The 15,868-nt window shown below is 36.8% G+C and overlaps 1 protein-coding gene across 14 annotated transcripts in view; it reads right to left on the reverse strand.

Annotated features, from left to right (window-relative positions):
- The window catches only part of ERC1 (ELKS/RAB6-interacting/CAST family member 1), a 730,429-nt gene that overhangs the window by 241,250 nt on the left and 473,311 nt on the right, over positions 1 to 15,868 (reverse strand). Inside the window, exon 16 of one of the 14 annotated variants that reach the window (XM_057492540.1) lies at positions 4,281 to 5,157. The exons of the other annotated variants lie outside the window; for them this stretch is intronic. Coding sequence (XP_057348523.1) covers positions 5,118 to 5,157 — 40 coding nt within the window. The 3' untranslated portion in view covers positions 4,281 to 5,117. Of the gene's footprint in view, positions 1 to 4,280; positions 5,158 to 15,868 lie in introns of those variants that run through there. 14 annotated transcript variants of the gene reach the window in all.

Here is a 15,868-nt window from a genome sequence, read left to right on the forward strand (position 1 = left end):
TCCCTCTGTCCACATGGTCACCATGCTGATTAGCCCAGAACGTATTTCCTCCTCTTCTCTATTGGCAGAACTCTTACTCAACGTTGAAATTCAACTCGGCCATCACTCCTCAGCTTGTGATCTCCCCCACTCACCTTGGAGTCCCAATGAGCTGATTCTTCCTTTGACCTTCCATAATATCTCATGTACAACTTTATTAGATACTATATTAGTTTTGAATCTATCTTCTCTATTGTGAACTGTCACGGTTTTATTTACATTTGTATTATTTCCCCTCTCTTATAACCTATTATTTTTCTTAAGTGCATTAGTAAATCTGAAAAGTGTAATGTTTTCATCATCAGCAATATCATTGTTTCTTCACTGATACTGCAGTGGCTCCATTTCCAGCAAAACATCAAACCACAAGAGGTCAAAAATCATCTTGTTTAGGATGTCAGTGTGTACAGTGCAAAGGGACAGGGAAGGAGAGGAGGAGAGAAAAGATGGTAGGAGAAGGACTTGGAAATATAGGCTAGGATAAGAAAAAAACAAATCCTATCATTTACAGCAACATGGATGGAGCTACAAGGTATTATGCTCAGTGAAATAAGCCAGGTGGGGAAAGACAAGTACCAAATGATTTCACTAATCTGTGGAGTAAAAAAACAAAGCAAAACTGAAGGAACAAAACAGCAGCAAACTCACAGACTCCAAGAAGGGACTAGCGGTTACCAAAGGGAAGGGATGGGGGAGGGCGGGAGAAGGGAAATAAGGGGCATTACGATCAGCACACATAATGTAGGGGGGTCACGGGGAAGGCAGGATAGCACAGAGAAGACAAGTAGGGACTCTATAGCATCTTACTACATTGATGGACAGGGAATGCAAAGGGGTGTGTGTGTGGGACTCAATGTGGGTGAATGTAGTAACCACAATGTTGCTCATGTGAAACCTCCATAAGATTGTACATCAATGATAACCTTAATAAAAATATATATATATGAAGAAAAAAAAAAAAGAAGCCCTTAACCAAATCAAAGACCTGGAGTCTAATTCTGCAGTTTCATGCTATAAACTAGCTGGGTATGCTGGGATAAGACACTTAACTTTTCTAGGCTTCCATTTTCTGCAAAATGAAATCATAAGACTGTATAATCTTTAAGGTAATGTATAAATAAAGCCTCACCATTACAACTAAAAAAAGAAGGAAATATAGGCTAGGACCACACTGTCCAGGGCCCTACAAGGAGTTGAGACTTTCTCCTATAGAAGATGGGGTGTTACTAAAGGATTTTTAAGTTGGAAAATACACCATCCTATTTACTTAGTGGAAAGATATTTAGAAGCAGAACAAAGTCTGAATTTGAAGGTGAAAATAGCCTGAAGACAGAGAGATCAGCAGGCAAATTCAACAGCTGAGATGTGAGAATGATAAGGGGTCTGGACTAACACAGTGCAAATAGAAAAGGGATGAACTGCAGGGGCGAGGAGTGGTACGCAGCAGGAGGAATCAAGGTTTTGAGGTTTAGAGAATTGGATGGAAGTTGGCACCATTATTTAAGGTAGGTAAAATAGGAGGCTAGTAGAAATAATGAGTTAAGCTTCAGAAATGGAGGAGTTTAAAATTCTTGTAGGACACTGAGTTAAAAATGCCAAATGATCATATGAAATACAAATCCAGAAAACTTCAGTATAAAGAGGTTTGGAAGTCAAAGACACAGACAGCAGATGAAGCTGAAAAGGGGGAAAAAATCAACATTGTTAGCTAACATTTATTGAGTTTTTGATGTGCCAGGTACTGTTCTAAGAGCAAACATGCATTAATTCATTATATCTTTATAATACAGGATGGAGTTTCTATTACCTTCACTTTAAAGATGAGAAAATTGAAACAGCAATTTTAAGTATCATCATGCCAAGTTTACAGGGTTGGAAACTGATGAAGCTGGGATTTGAACGGAGGCAGTCCAGTTTCAGAGCTCCCCTTTTTCAACATAACCTCTTAGTATAAAGAGAGGAAAGGTGCCCAGAGTGAGCTTGTAGATAGATGGGAGATGAGCCAGGTCAGGATGGAAGGGAACACCAACAATTAAAGCAGTGGAAACAGCTCACATCCACCAATATTTATTAAGCATCTACCATATAATAATTAATGTTTGCTAGTTACTGAGAGGTATAAAGATAAATAAGAAATAATTCAAGTAGGAGAAGCAGATTTACAATCAAATAACTAAAATATAGAATGATAGTTCAACAGTAAGAGGCCATTAACAAAGGATTAAAAGCAACAGTTCAGGACAAGAAATCTAAGAGTGAGTTATCACAGATTCAAAGGGAGAAAACAATTTTAAGAAAAGGGGAGGTAATTAGAAGGTACCAAACACTAGAAAGCATTCATATAGAATGACAATCAAAAAGATAACAGTTTGCTTCTTAATTTTTGTAAGTACACAAATTCTGAAATTTCATATTGAAAAGGTGGCATCTCCAGTCAAGTATTTTCCCCCGGGTGTAGATTAGAAATTTCCATAATTCTAAACACTGCATATGACTAATTCAAGTATCAAATACTTTAACTGTGGGATCTAAGTCCTCCACTGTAGCAGGTAGGTAGATATCAATTCAGGTATATTTCTACATGAGCCCAAGGACATTTATTCAGTATCCTATTACAAACTTGGACATGGATGACTGACTACTTCTCAAAGCATTAAAATACAGAAAATGTTCTAATCATTGGTTCTAAAAGGATACTGCTGAACATGGTATGGAAGGAAGTAATCCTTATTTCCAGGAATATGCAATTAATGTGCAAATGATTCTGTAATTTTATTAGTATAAAAGGAGAGAAATACTTTATACTGTATAGTTGGGTACAATGAATTCAATAAACTTATGGAAGAGTTAAAAGATAAGAAACATTTATTTATTATATGAAACATTTATTATATGAACTCCCAGTATTTATAATGGCTTCTAAAGCAACTGCATGTTCTCCTACTATATCAGCTAAAACTGTGGGCAAATGACATTATTTGAAGTGCCCACAGAGAGCATTCATCAGGAACAGAACAAGCTTTAAAGGTCTCAAGTTTCTAGGAATGAAGCTAGTTTTCCTTTAAATTATACAAAAGTAAAAGAGATAATTCAAAACAGAAGCTGAATTTTTTACACTGACAATTCAATGTGTAATTGATTAAATAAAAACATCACTAACAATCAGGTCCCACTGTGCATACATACAGCAGGCCACTACTACTTCTACAAGAGATACCTGTGTCTCATATCAGAATAGGTAGCAAAAGAAATTGACTTGAGGTAAAGTCACTTATGTTAGTAGCAAAATGAAGATCAATTATTTTTTAATAAGTGCGGAAGGAAAAAGACTGAGAAAATAGGAATGAATCTAGCTTGATAACAGCAGATGTAGAAGGCAAGTACTGTCAATGCTCCTGATTTGTGCCTGTTACATTTTTATAAAGTAGCTGTGTACATTGAATTCATAAATACTGAGCCACTGCTCCTAAGGGAATTATGGGCTTGGGTCTTGCAAGGTCCTTACTACATTTTCATCAACCAATCAATATATAGCTCTGTTCTATGTGTGTTTTTGTTTAAAGGCATCTTTTAAAATATATATTATTATTCATGGTAACAGCACTGTAACTTATGCCTGAGAGGAGCTTAACTAACAAATGTATTTTCTCCATGAGGGACATCACAGCCTTTGTGTGCTTAAGGAGTACTGGACATCACTTGGTGCAGAATATGTGAAATGTGGCCTAAACAGGCTGTGGAAAAGGACACTTGTTTACAGCATGAGACCTGAAACAAGAAGGCAAAGTATCACTTTGTTTAGCTTCAGCTGGTGATGAGCATATATGGCAAGTCAAAAAGTTCTGCCACCCTGCTCTTGTCTGTGAATGACATGAAAGTGACATGAGTGTTGATTCTGGAGTTACAGATTTTAGCAAGTAGGTGAATTTGCAAATAAGGAACCCACAGATAATGTGGGTTGACTGTACTTGTTTCTCAAATGCATTAAATGAAAACATACTTTTATTTTCTACCCTATTAATCAATCCTGCTTCCTATTAGAGTAACTGGTCTGAGGGGCTACCTTTCTGTTTTCACTTCTCCTTTAGAAAAACAGCAGTGTAGTTACATATCAAGAAACTAAATTAAATCTAGGACAAAATAACTGAGGGGTTTCAATCACAACAATATAACTTCGTGAATAATAAAATGTAAAGAAAACTGGATAAACTAAGTAAATGACTGAGTTTATGACTGGGTCAGAACAAGAAATTGGAATTCATAATTCTTTACCTTCTCAGATTAGACTCTATACAAGATGGATTCTCTTCTGCTAATTCTAAGATTAATTTTACTCCTAGTGGAGTCTTGAGATGAAAAGGTTTGGAAAAGCACAAGTCTGATTCCATTAGTCATTAGTATTCTTCCAGCAACAGTAAGAGCTCAAATTTATATATGAATACTTGACCAGTGATTTAATGTAGACAACTCTGTTTCTAGAGAAAAAAAAAATGTGTTCAACACAGAAATGGTGGAAGAATTTACTAAGTAGAGATATGGAAAAATTGCAGCTTAATAAATCCCCACAGTTTTAAAGAGCTACTGAGAGTTCACTTTTCCATTACAAAGGCCTAAGAGTGAACACAGCTGCAGTAAGCCTGAGAAATATAGGTCAGATTTTTAAAAAAATTACTTTGCTGAGAAAGGCGATGGGTATTGTCTAATTTGTGTTACAGAGTAACCTTCCTCCTTCCTCTCCATTCTTTTCAAAAACACTTACACGTCTTGTGATGTCCTAGTTGTTATAAGATAAGAACAATATGGCCTTAATAAATTCAGAATCTTTTGGAAAAGAATCTATTGGAAAAGACTGTAAGGGGCAAATAAAATATAATGAGGTCTATCTGTAGTATCTTCAAACTGGAAAAAAAACAAGTTTCTACTTATGGTCGAATGGATAAATAAATGTGGTACAGTCATAGACTAAATACTACATAGCAATGGGAGTGAAGAACTACCACCACGTGGAGGGCAGCGGAAGGCAGGACAGGAATCATATAGCAGGTGTCATGTGTATCGTACCAGCTGCATACACCATGCTAAGAAATCTTTTCTTCATCAGCTAAGGTCATCCAAAGACTTAAAGGGAAAAAAGTAGAATAAGTTACAGTATTTGAATATGCTTCTGAATGTGAATTCTTATAACATTTCAGAGGGAAGTATAGAGAATAGATTAATATCTTATCAAGTCAATTTCAATCACCTAAAATCACTTTCTATTCTCTTAGTAAGTAAATATAAGAGGGACTTTTCTAGCTACACATTTATTTTTCAATAAATAATTTCTCTTTTATAATTGCTGACCATCTGAAGTGTCAAAGAGTGGCAAGGGTGACCTGAAGCATTCCCAAGCAAAGTGACGCAAAGAAAAAAGGAAATTAGTGTACAAGGTGCAGAAGTTTAGAAAATGCATAAAGGAGAAAAGAAAAAGGACTTAAGCTTAGGATTTCTTCAACTCTTCAAGGAGTCAGGGACCTATGCTCAAGGCAGTCTGGATGTCAACTGAAATCAAGGGGACAAACCTTCCAGTCATCTTTTCTAATATGACATCCTGAACAAGAAAAGGTTTATGAGATTTTTGAGGAACAAATGACTTGGGAGGGAAAATTAATGGTGTGAATTTGTAAGAAATAGAAGTAATACACTGTAGTAATAATAAGTATTTGTTCAAAAAAGCTGATTTCTTCTCCTATGCAAATAGGTGTTATCACTAATTGAGAATTTCTTTCTTTAGAGGAATTTCCCAGAAGCTAAATTATGGTGGCTTGTAAGTAGATCCAGTACACACACACACACACATGTTATCAATGCAACACTGCAACACACATGCCCATACATGCCTGGTAACATACCAACATGGCCTAAGGACTGTTCATATCAGTCTTAGCTTCTGATTGTTTTACTCAATGAAGCACTGTAACAGCTCTAGTGTGGGTGCACATACATATATTAGTTTCCCAGTCATTTTCATTTTTTTCATTCACTCATAACATAAAAAAAGTCACTGTCATGAAATCAAGCTAGGGTAATGGCCTCCTCCCTAATAGAACAAATGGTTCACTTCTGCCCCTGTATTCACATTTACATATACTGGAATAGGTAATAGGCATTCTGTGACTAATTTTTCTCCCTCTAAATATTACCTCTCAGGACTTCATATTAGAGGAATATCATCTCATATTGCAGAAGCAATACTGGCAGAAAGAATTAGAAGAAACCTAAAAGAACTTACTATCTACTCACATGTATCATGTGCTGGCCACTGTGTTACATACTTTCCAATATAATTTCCTTCTCACAACTCAACAAAAGCATTTACTAGTTTCACTTACATACATGAGGAAACTTAGATACAGAGTAAATTAAGCATTTATGCCTAAGGCTACACAGTACACATTTAAATTTAATTCTAAATTTAAACCCATGATTTTACCACTACATTAAAGAAATATTTAAAATATTATATAGGTAATACATTCACATGGTTAAAAACTAAAAAAACTACTATACATGTGTTCTGTGTGTGTAGTGGAAAATGTCCTTCTAACCCTGTCTATCATTTTGTCCACCACTGACCCAGATAGTAACATATAAGTATGTGCGTGTCTGCATTTGTATGGTATGTCTACCTCTTTTAAACAAATATTAGCATACTGTGAAGCCTTTTTACTACCTTGCTTTTTGCCAATAACAATTATCAACTAGAATTACAAATGCATATGCAATCTAACACTGAAGGTCTACTTCTGGGACTTAACAGAAATACTTGCATATATGTAAAATACCTTTTATACAAGGTTATTCTTATATTTACAAAAATTTTGTATTATTACATATTTATTATAATTTTGTAGCATTTACGTAAAATAGCTATGTGTTAGAAGTAACTTAAATGCCCATCAATGGAGGACTAATTAAACACTGTACTATAGTACTGGAGGAGAAAAATAGTGGGTATAATATAGGAAGATATTCCAAATATAAAAATAGGCCAAAAAAAATTTAAAAGCTATATATACACTATGCTCAATGGTGTGAACAAATAGACACTCTCATACACAGTTGGTGAGAGCCTATGTGGTAGAGCCTTTTTTGAGAACAATTTAGCAACAAGTATCAAAATAAACATGCATTGTTTTGACTCAGCAATTCCATTAAAGAATCTATCCTACAGAGATATGCTTACATATGTGAAAAAATGCAACTGTAATAATGCTGTTTACAGTATTGTCTGTTAATATTGCAAAACTGGAAATAATATGAATAACTTCCAGCAGACTAATTATTTAAAAAATAATGAAACACCAAACTAAGAAGCTGTTAAACAATACAGCAGATCTTTATGGTGACATTCAAAAATAACAATGACATATTTTCAGTTAAAATACTAATTGCAGAATAGTCTAGAATTTCATTTATATAAAATCAGAAAAACAAAATGAAGAATAAAATGAAACAAGAACCATTCCCTACCACAAGGACATAAACAGAGACAAGTATTCTATATGCTTTCCCAGTTCTACCACAGCTCTAGATACTGTGAAAATTAATACTTATTTCAGGTAAGTAAAGAAATACAGTAGGTAAACATGCCAAGTACATCATTGTGATGGCCAAAGGTTTGAAAACAATAGTCAAATTACTAAAATTCTGAGAACTTTATTTTCTGATAAACTCATTATGTTTCAGTGATGACACCAAAATGTAATATACAAGAACCTAAATGTAAAGGCAAAAATCTGAAATACTTCATCACAATGAAATAGGATTTTTATCATGATAAAATCCAAGTAATACTTTCAGTAACATAGGTTTATGAGACTGAACATCTATGTATGCATGGATCATAATTGGCAAATTACTTGAAAGAAAAAAATATACCCTATATAGTACATAACATTATTCTGCACACACAAAAGGTTTAGTAAACTGCAAAAAAGCAATGTAAGAAACCTAAATTCTATAATATAGAAACTCCATCTGAGTCATGTGATAACAAGCAATCACCTGCTTTGGGGCTTTCAAATCAATAACCAAATCAGAAATGAGGTAAGTGATTAAGAATTTTTCTCTTTGGTATGTGAAGCAAAGCAGAAAGCTAACCACTAAAGACAAATGCTATTCTTAAAGCACACATGTGAAATATACCCATATACAACATAAACAATATGGGATGAATTAGGCATCAAAATTGATTCTTAAATTATAATCTTAGCATAACTGGATAATACCACTGTCGACTCATAAAAATAGGCAATAAAACTGACATTGACTTGACACTAAGGGATGAAAAATGAAGAAAATGATGATGGAATATAAAAAGCAGAAATTAATAATAAGACAGCTATCATAAAGCCAGCATCATTAAGTACAAAAGTCAGGAACATGGAAGAAATATGGACTTAAAGTTCTCTTCTTTGGGAACTTTTCTCCCTTTTTGTTGGGGATGACATAGTCTTGACAATCACTCCCACAGAGGAAATGCTTTTCTATAAACTCTTCTTCAAAATTACAAAGAGCTGAAAATTACACAGTAAATATTTGGCAGTTAACCTTGGAGAGACTGTTGCTTGGAGCTGCTGCACCCAGACACTAAGCTTCTCAGCAAACAGGGCCTGCTGTGGCCCATAAAATAATCTCTGTGGAGGGCCCCACTGAGAGACCCACATGTTCTACAGCTAGTGCCAACACCGCTTTCAATACTCCAAAGGTTCACTTGCAACTCTGCATAAATTGCCAGTTTCTCTTGGCTCCAGAGACAGCTTCACCTGCAGGGTTTCATTTTTCTGTTTGACACCTTAATGTTGATCTTCCTATACACTACAAAAGAGCTCTCTCCAGTACTTCTCACACAATTACACAATCACTCCATTGTAACTCAGAAGAGGATTAATGATTGGGCTTTATTTGATTGTAGTTTGATTAATCCTGACTTTGTTTAATTTGTGACCTTTGCTGGAATCCCAAGGGCTGGGAATTAGAAAATGCACACTGTACCACTGTACTCTGAGCAGTCTGAGCTTGCCAATTTATTTCATGCCTCATTAGCCACAAAAGCTATGAAATTTTAGTTCAAAAACAGCTTCACATTTTTTCAGGGTATGGGTACAAAATTCTGTACGAGCTTTTCACTCTGATTTAAATATAGTAAACCAATAATTAAGTCTATGTTGGTTTTGTACACAGGGTCTTAATTCTAACTGGCAGCTATCTCAGCAAAATATCAAACCCAGGCAAGTCATCTCATGATGCAGTTGTCCTGACTTCCCAAGGATTAGAACTGATTTTTGTAAAGGTTGAAAAAAATATGACCTTCTGAATTGCAAAACACTGTAATATTCTTTCATAAATTTGTCTTTTGAATTAAAGCCACATCAAACTTAGTTTGTTTTCCATATTAAAGATATCGTATCATGGAGAAAGTGCTGTAGTTTTTAGTTATTTACCAATTGAGAATCAGGTATTTGTAACATTTTTATAAATAATTTATACTGCACAACCTTCTATTTAAAAACTACCTTTTGAAGTTCCCAGAATCAATTATTTATATGAAACTAGAAGATGCCCTCTTATATGACACTCAGTTCTGCTAGCTGCTAACAAAAAAGTTCATTAAAGAATGGAAAAACTTATGAAAATGTACACTGTTTCAAAGAAACAAAAGCAAAAATGAGCAAATGGGACTACATCAAACTAAAAAGAAAAGGACACCATCAGTAGAACAAAAAGGCATCCTACAGTATGGGAGAATATACTCATAATCAACATACCCATTAAGGAGTTAACATCCAAAATAAATAAAGAACTCACACGCCTCAACACCCAAAAAGCAAATAACCCAGTTAAAAAATGGGCTGAGGATATGAACAGATACTTCTCCAAAGAAGAAATTCAGATGGCCAACAGGCACATGAAAAGATGCTCCACATCGCTAATCATCAGGGAAATACAAATTAAAATCACAATGAGGTATCACCTCACACCAGTTAGGATGGCCAACGCAGAAAAGACTAGGAACAACAAATGCTGGCGAGGGTGTGGAGAAAGGAGAACCCTCTTACACTGTTGGTGGGAATGTAAATTAGTTCAACCATTGTGTAAAGTAATTTGGAGGTTCCTCAAAAAACTAAAAATCGAAATACCATTTGACCCAGGAATTCCACTCCTAGGAATTCACCCAAAGAAAGCAAGATCTTAGATTCAAAAAGACATATTTACCCCTACATTTATTGCAGCACTATTTACAATAGCCAAGATATGGAAGCAACCTAAGTGTTCATCAATAGATGAATGGATAAAGATGTGATACATACACACAATCGAGTATTATTCATCCATAAAAAGAAAAGAAATCCTGCCATTTGCAACAACATGGATGGAGCTAGAGGGTGTTATGCTCAGTGAAATAAGCCAGGCGGACAAAGACCAAGTACCAAATGATTTCACTCATTTGTGAAGTTTAACAACAAAGCAAAACTGAAGGAACAAAACAGCAGCAGACTCTCAGACTCCAAGAAGGGACTAGTGGTTACCAAAGGGACGTGGTTGCACAGGGTGGGTGGGGAGGGAGGGAGAAGGGTATCAAGGGGCATTATAATTAGCACTCACGATATAGGTAGGTCACGGGGAAGGCAGTGTAACAAAGGTAGTGAGTCTATAGCATCTTACTATGCTGATGGACAGTGATTGCAATGGGGTATGTGGTGGGGACTTGATAATATGGGTGAATGTTGAAATCACAATGTTGCTCATGTGAAACCTTAAAATTGTATATCAATGATACCTTAATTTAAAAAAGTATACTCTTTCAATTTTTGATGTAGGTGAGGTCAAAAGTTTGCCATATGATCCAGTGACTTAAATTCTGCATTGTCTTTTTTTGTTTCCTGTCCAGTTCCAATTTTGTTAAAGTGGGGCTCATATTTACAGACATTTAAAAGCTATTTCAGTTCAGAACACTTTTAAGTATGTCTTCAATATGTAATAATTATCTTACTTTTACCTAACTCAATGATGATTTTCAAATGACATATTTGCATCCTCTTTTCAAAACAATCAGCTTTAGTTTCATAGAATTTATCTTTTCTAACTAGTATATGTCATCAGTTTCATGTAATAATAAAAACTCATAATTACAATATCAAGAATACCTGGCATAAACACGTATGAGAACAGACATAACTAATTTTAATAATCATACAACTCAACTGGCCAACTGCGACATACAGAGTATACTTGAGATATAATAACTGTCCCAGCAGAGCAACCATCAGTATATTTAGCAAAATGACAATAAAGTCCCAGTATCTGGCAGTTGAAGGTTAAGCAGAAGGTGGTCAAAAGGATTTTCTGTATATTTAGTACTACTCAGTTACCCTAAAGTATGCCCACTGGCATATAAAAGATGTTTGCCATTTTAAACTGTGGGTTTGCACCTCCAGAAGTCATATTCATATAATTGTTATCAGTTTTATAAAGTGATGAGAGGCAGGGGCCACATTTCATTTTCCTTTCTGTGAACTCTGTACACAACTTTCTCTTACCTTTGTACTCTCAATGTACCAAGTCTAGAATGTAAATGAATATTTTACAGGTAGAACAGTACTAGGAAAAGAAATTATGAGGATAAAGTTAGGAAGGGACATAGCCTCATGTTTTAAAATGTAAAATCTAAAATTTTAAATTTAAATTGAAACATTTTTATTTAAAATTTAAAAAAAAAGGAAAGCTTCTGAGTATGTTGTTCACTGACTAAAATTCAATGAGGAAATAGAAGAAAGAAGCAAAAGGCTTTTACAAAACTAGATGATAAGGCAAGTTTCATCTGTAAATACTTTACTGAGGTTTCACTACAGGTAAAACAGACAACACTGAAATGGAAAGATTTAAGCAAAAACAAACGAACACAGAACCCACATCACTTATTTTTATTTTTAAAAAATTATGTATCTATACCTAATTAAAGATGCTTGCCACTATCCTAATACATACAATGTGGGGGGAAAAGAAAAGCTAAGTGTTCATGGCTTATGTTTTTCTTTACAAGGAAAAGGTTTGACATTAAATAAAAAGCTCTAAGCAATTAAATTACTACATGTAAGTGTTGGGCAGCTGAGTCTGGGGAAGTCTGTCCCTGTGCACTAGGTAAAAATTCAACCTGGATGGGAGAGGGTTCTTGACTCCAGCCAAGACAGAATTCTCAAACTGGTCAGATGAATGTAGGTAAGGAAAGAATTCACTAAAGCAAGAATAGCAGCGAATGGCAGAGCCATGTATGCAGCAGCAGGAGGAAGGGAAAGCTCACTGAACTCCTCAGCGTAGGGCAGATTCCTTATCAATTTCTGAAGCCAGAATCACCTGTCCACTTGAATCTGCACAGTGTGGGAACTAAGTCCCTACCACCCCAGGATTTGGGGAAGCCAGAGAGCACTGGATGGAGTGAGATTATGTTCTGAGAACTTTCCACAGGCAAAAAAAGGAGATTTTAGGGCAGGCTACTAAAGTGCATGATCATACAGCTGCAGTCCTGTCCAGGTCACCCAGGCAACAGGAACATGCAAGCCCAAAGCAGAGACCTCAGCAGCCCTTCCCTACTTGTCTAAAGTAGGACAGAGAGACGGAAGACTTGTGCGTCAGTCTAGAAAATTGAATGAAATAGCAAAGTAACAAAGACACCACTGGAAGAGCACAAGGACAAAAAGCTGTAAGTTGAGCAGTAAGAAGGCTTTATTAAAGGCAAAGTACAAACTTGAAGAAAGGGGAGTGAGGGCAACCTCAGAGAGGAGGTGCGCTTAAAGGCTTAGGATTCTTGTCTTTTAAGGATTTTAAGAATGTGGCAAAGGGCGGGGGCATGCGTAGGCTTGACATGTCTTCTCATGATGTCTATCTCCAGTGAGAGACATTAAGTCATCACGCATAGTCAGTGCTCTAGATATTCTGTAATATAAACTTAACACAAGGAATTTATTGATACTGTTCTTCTCCAAGATAGTGGTAACCCTCAAGTAGTGGAAACATACCATTTAGGACTCCTTGCCCTGCATTAAAATAGGATGAATTGTTGGCTAATTATCATAAAATGTTAGGAATCTTAACCTCCTAACTCCCTGGCTTTTTAAAATTGAATCTTAGCTTAAGATGGGATGCCTCCTGTTCTTACTATACTGTTTGTATCTCAGCATTTTTTCATCATAGGCAGGAAAAATTAATCATGATCTCGTCCCATGTCCCTGCTCTACCTCAAAAAGAAAAAACTGGCTGAGTTTAAAATACCTCATCATCAATTTGCAGGGTCAATCACTGTTCACTTGTTTGAAACTGTGAGGGGAAGTTCCTTGAGGAAGAATTGCAGAGTCAAAAGGTCTATGCATTTTTAAAGCTTGTGATAAATACACCTAATCTCCCTACAGAAAGGTTTATTGCCTGGGACTCCTAACTTATTATACATGTATTTTTTATTCTTACTGTAATGGGATATGATATCTGCTACCATGTTAGATGTTTGAGAAAGATATCCTTTTAATTTAAATTTTATTTTCTTTTGTCTTAAGTGAGACTTAGTATTTTCTTATAGTTTAGCTGGCTATCTTTACATTTTTGTGCATTATTTATATTCTTTGCCCATTTTTCTATTACAATCCATGTTCTCACTTCACAGATGAAGAAACAGAGGCTTAGAGAGGTTAAATGACTTCCTGATCAACCATAACATAGAAGTTAAAATTGTGTTGTCATTCTAATGCAATAGGTGTGTAGAAGTACTACCATCTGCAAAGCAGTCGCACCAACCTCCACCCCATGGCCACCACCACAAAAAAGTAGAGAAAAAATATCTTAAAAAGAATATTTGAGGAGGTGGAGCCAACATGGCGGCGTGAGGCAGTGGGAATCTCCTCCCAAAAACATATATATTTTTGAAAATACAATAAATACAACTAATCCTAAAAGAGAGACCAGAAGACACAGGACAACAGCCAGACTACATCCACACGTGCGAGAGCCCAGCGCCTGGTGAAAGGGGTAAGACACAAGCCCCAGCCCGGTGGGACCCGAGCGCCCCTCACCCCAGCTCCCGGCGGGAGGAGAGGAGTCAGAGCGGGGAGGGAGAGGGAGCCCAGGACTGCTAAACACCCAGCCCTAGCCATCCGCACCAGACACAGACACAGTGCATGCATGGGGTGCTGGAAACTAGGGAAACAGGGCAGCAAGACCTCTGAGCGGGTTCCGAATCTGATGCCCCTGTGACAAAGAAAAGGAAGTGCTTTTTGAAAGTCTTAAAGGGACAGTGATGCAACAGCTGGGCGGAAACAACACAGGTCTCAGTCCAGCAGCTGGAAATCCCAGGGAAAACCGGGCGCACTAACCCCCGGGCATCAGCTCTGAGACCCCTCACGGAGGTAAACAGCCAAACAGCCCCCCGTCTATTGCCCCTCGCATGGCGATAGCAGAGAAGCAGCCTAAGGCTGGCCACGCCCTCAGCAAGGGACCTTCCTCCATACCGGCCGGGCAAGACACAAAGACCCAGCCTACACGCAAGTAACCCATACAAGCCAATAGGGGTCGCAGTTGTCCCAGTAAAGAAAGGCCAGTAGCAAGTGGAAAGTTTGGCCCTTCCAGCTGACAGTCAATAGCACGTATCAACATGAAAACGCAAAAAAATTTGATCCACACAAGAATAACCCAGACAGCTTCGGCACCGGCTATATCTTCCCCTGAGAAGGAACCTGGGGAGATAGATTTAACCAGTCTTCCTGAAAAAGAATTCAAAACAAAAGTCATAACTATCCTGATGGACTTGCAGAGAAACATGCAAGAACTAAGGAAGGAGAATACAGAAATAAAACAAGCTCTGGAAGACTTCAAAACAGAATGGACGAGATGCAAGAGACCATTAATGGACTAGAAAACAGAGAACAGGAATGCAGAGAAGCTGATGCAGAGAGAGATAAAAGGATCTCCAGGAATGAAAGAATTCTAAAAAAGCTGAGTGACCAATCGAAATGGAACAATATCCACATTATAGGGGAACCAGAAGAAGAACAGAGAGAAAAGGGGATAGAAAGTGTCTTTGAAGAAATAATTGCTGAAAACTTCCCCAAACTAGGGGAGGAAATGGCCTCTCAGACCACAGAGGTACACAGAACTCCCATGACAAGGGATCCAAGGAGGGTAACACCAGGAAACATAATACTTAAAATGGCAAAGATCAAAGACAAGGACAAAATATTAAAGGCAGCCAGAGAGGAAAAAATAGGTCACCTACAAAGGAAAACCCATCAGGCTATCATCAGACTTCTCAACAAAAACCCTAAAGGCCAGAAGAGAATGGCATGATATACTTAATGCAATGAAACAGAAGGGCCTTGAACCAAGACTACTGTATCCAGCACGATTATCATTTAAATATGAAGGAGGGATTAAACAATTCCCAGACAAGCAAAAGTTGAGGGAATTTGCCTCCCAAAAACCACCTCTACAGGGCATCTAACAGGGACTGCTCTAGATGGGAGCACTCCTAAAATGAGCACAGAACAAAACACCCAACATATGAAGAAGGGAGGAGGAGGAATAAGAAGGGAGAGAAATAAAGAATCATCAGACCGTGTTTATAATAGCTCAACAAGCGAGCTAAGTTAGACAGTAAGATAGTAAAGAAGCTAACCCTGAACCTTTGGTAACCACAAACTTAAAGCCTGCAATGGCAATAAGTACATACCCTTCAATAATCACCCTAAACGTAAATGGACTGAATGCACAAATCAAAAGACACAGAGTGATACAGTGGATAAAA

The sequence above is a fragment of the Manis pentadactyla genome, chromosome 14 (assembly GCF_030020395.1).
Source record: "Manis pentadactyla isolate mManPen7 chromosome 14, mManPen7.hap1, whole genome shotgun sequence".
NCBI lineage: Eukaryota > Metazoa > Chordata > Mammalia > Pholidota > Manidae > Manis > Manis pentadactyla.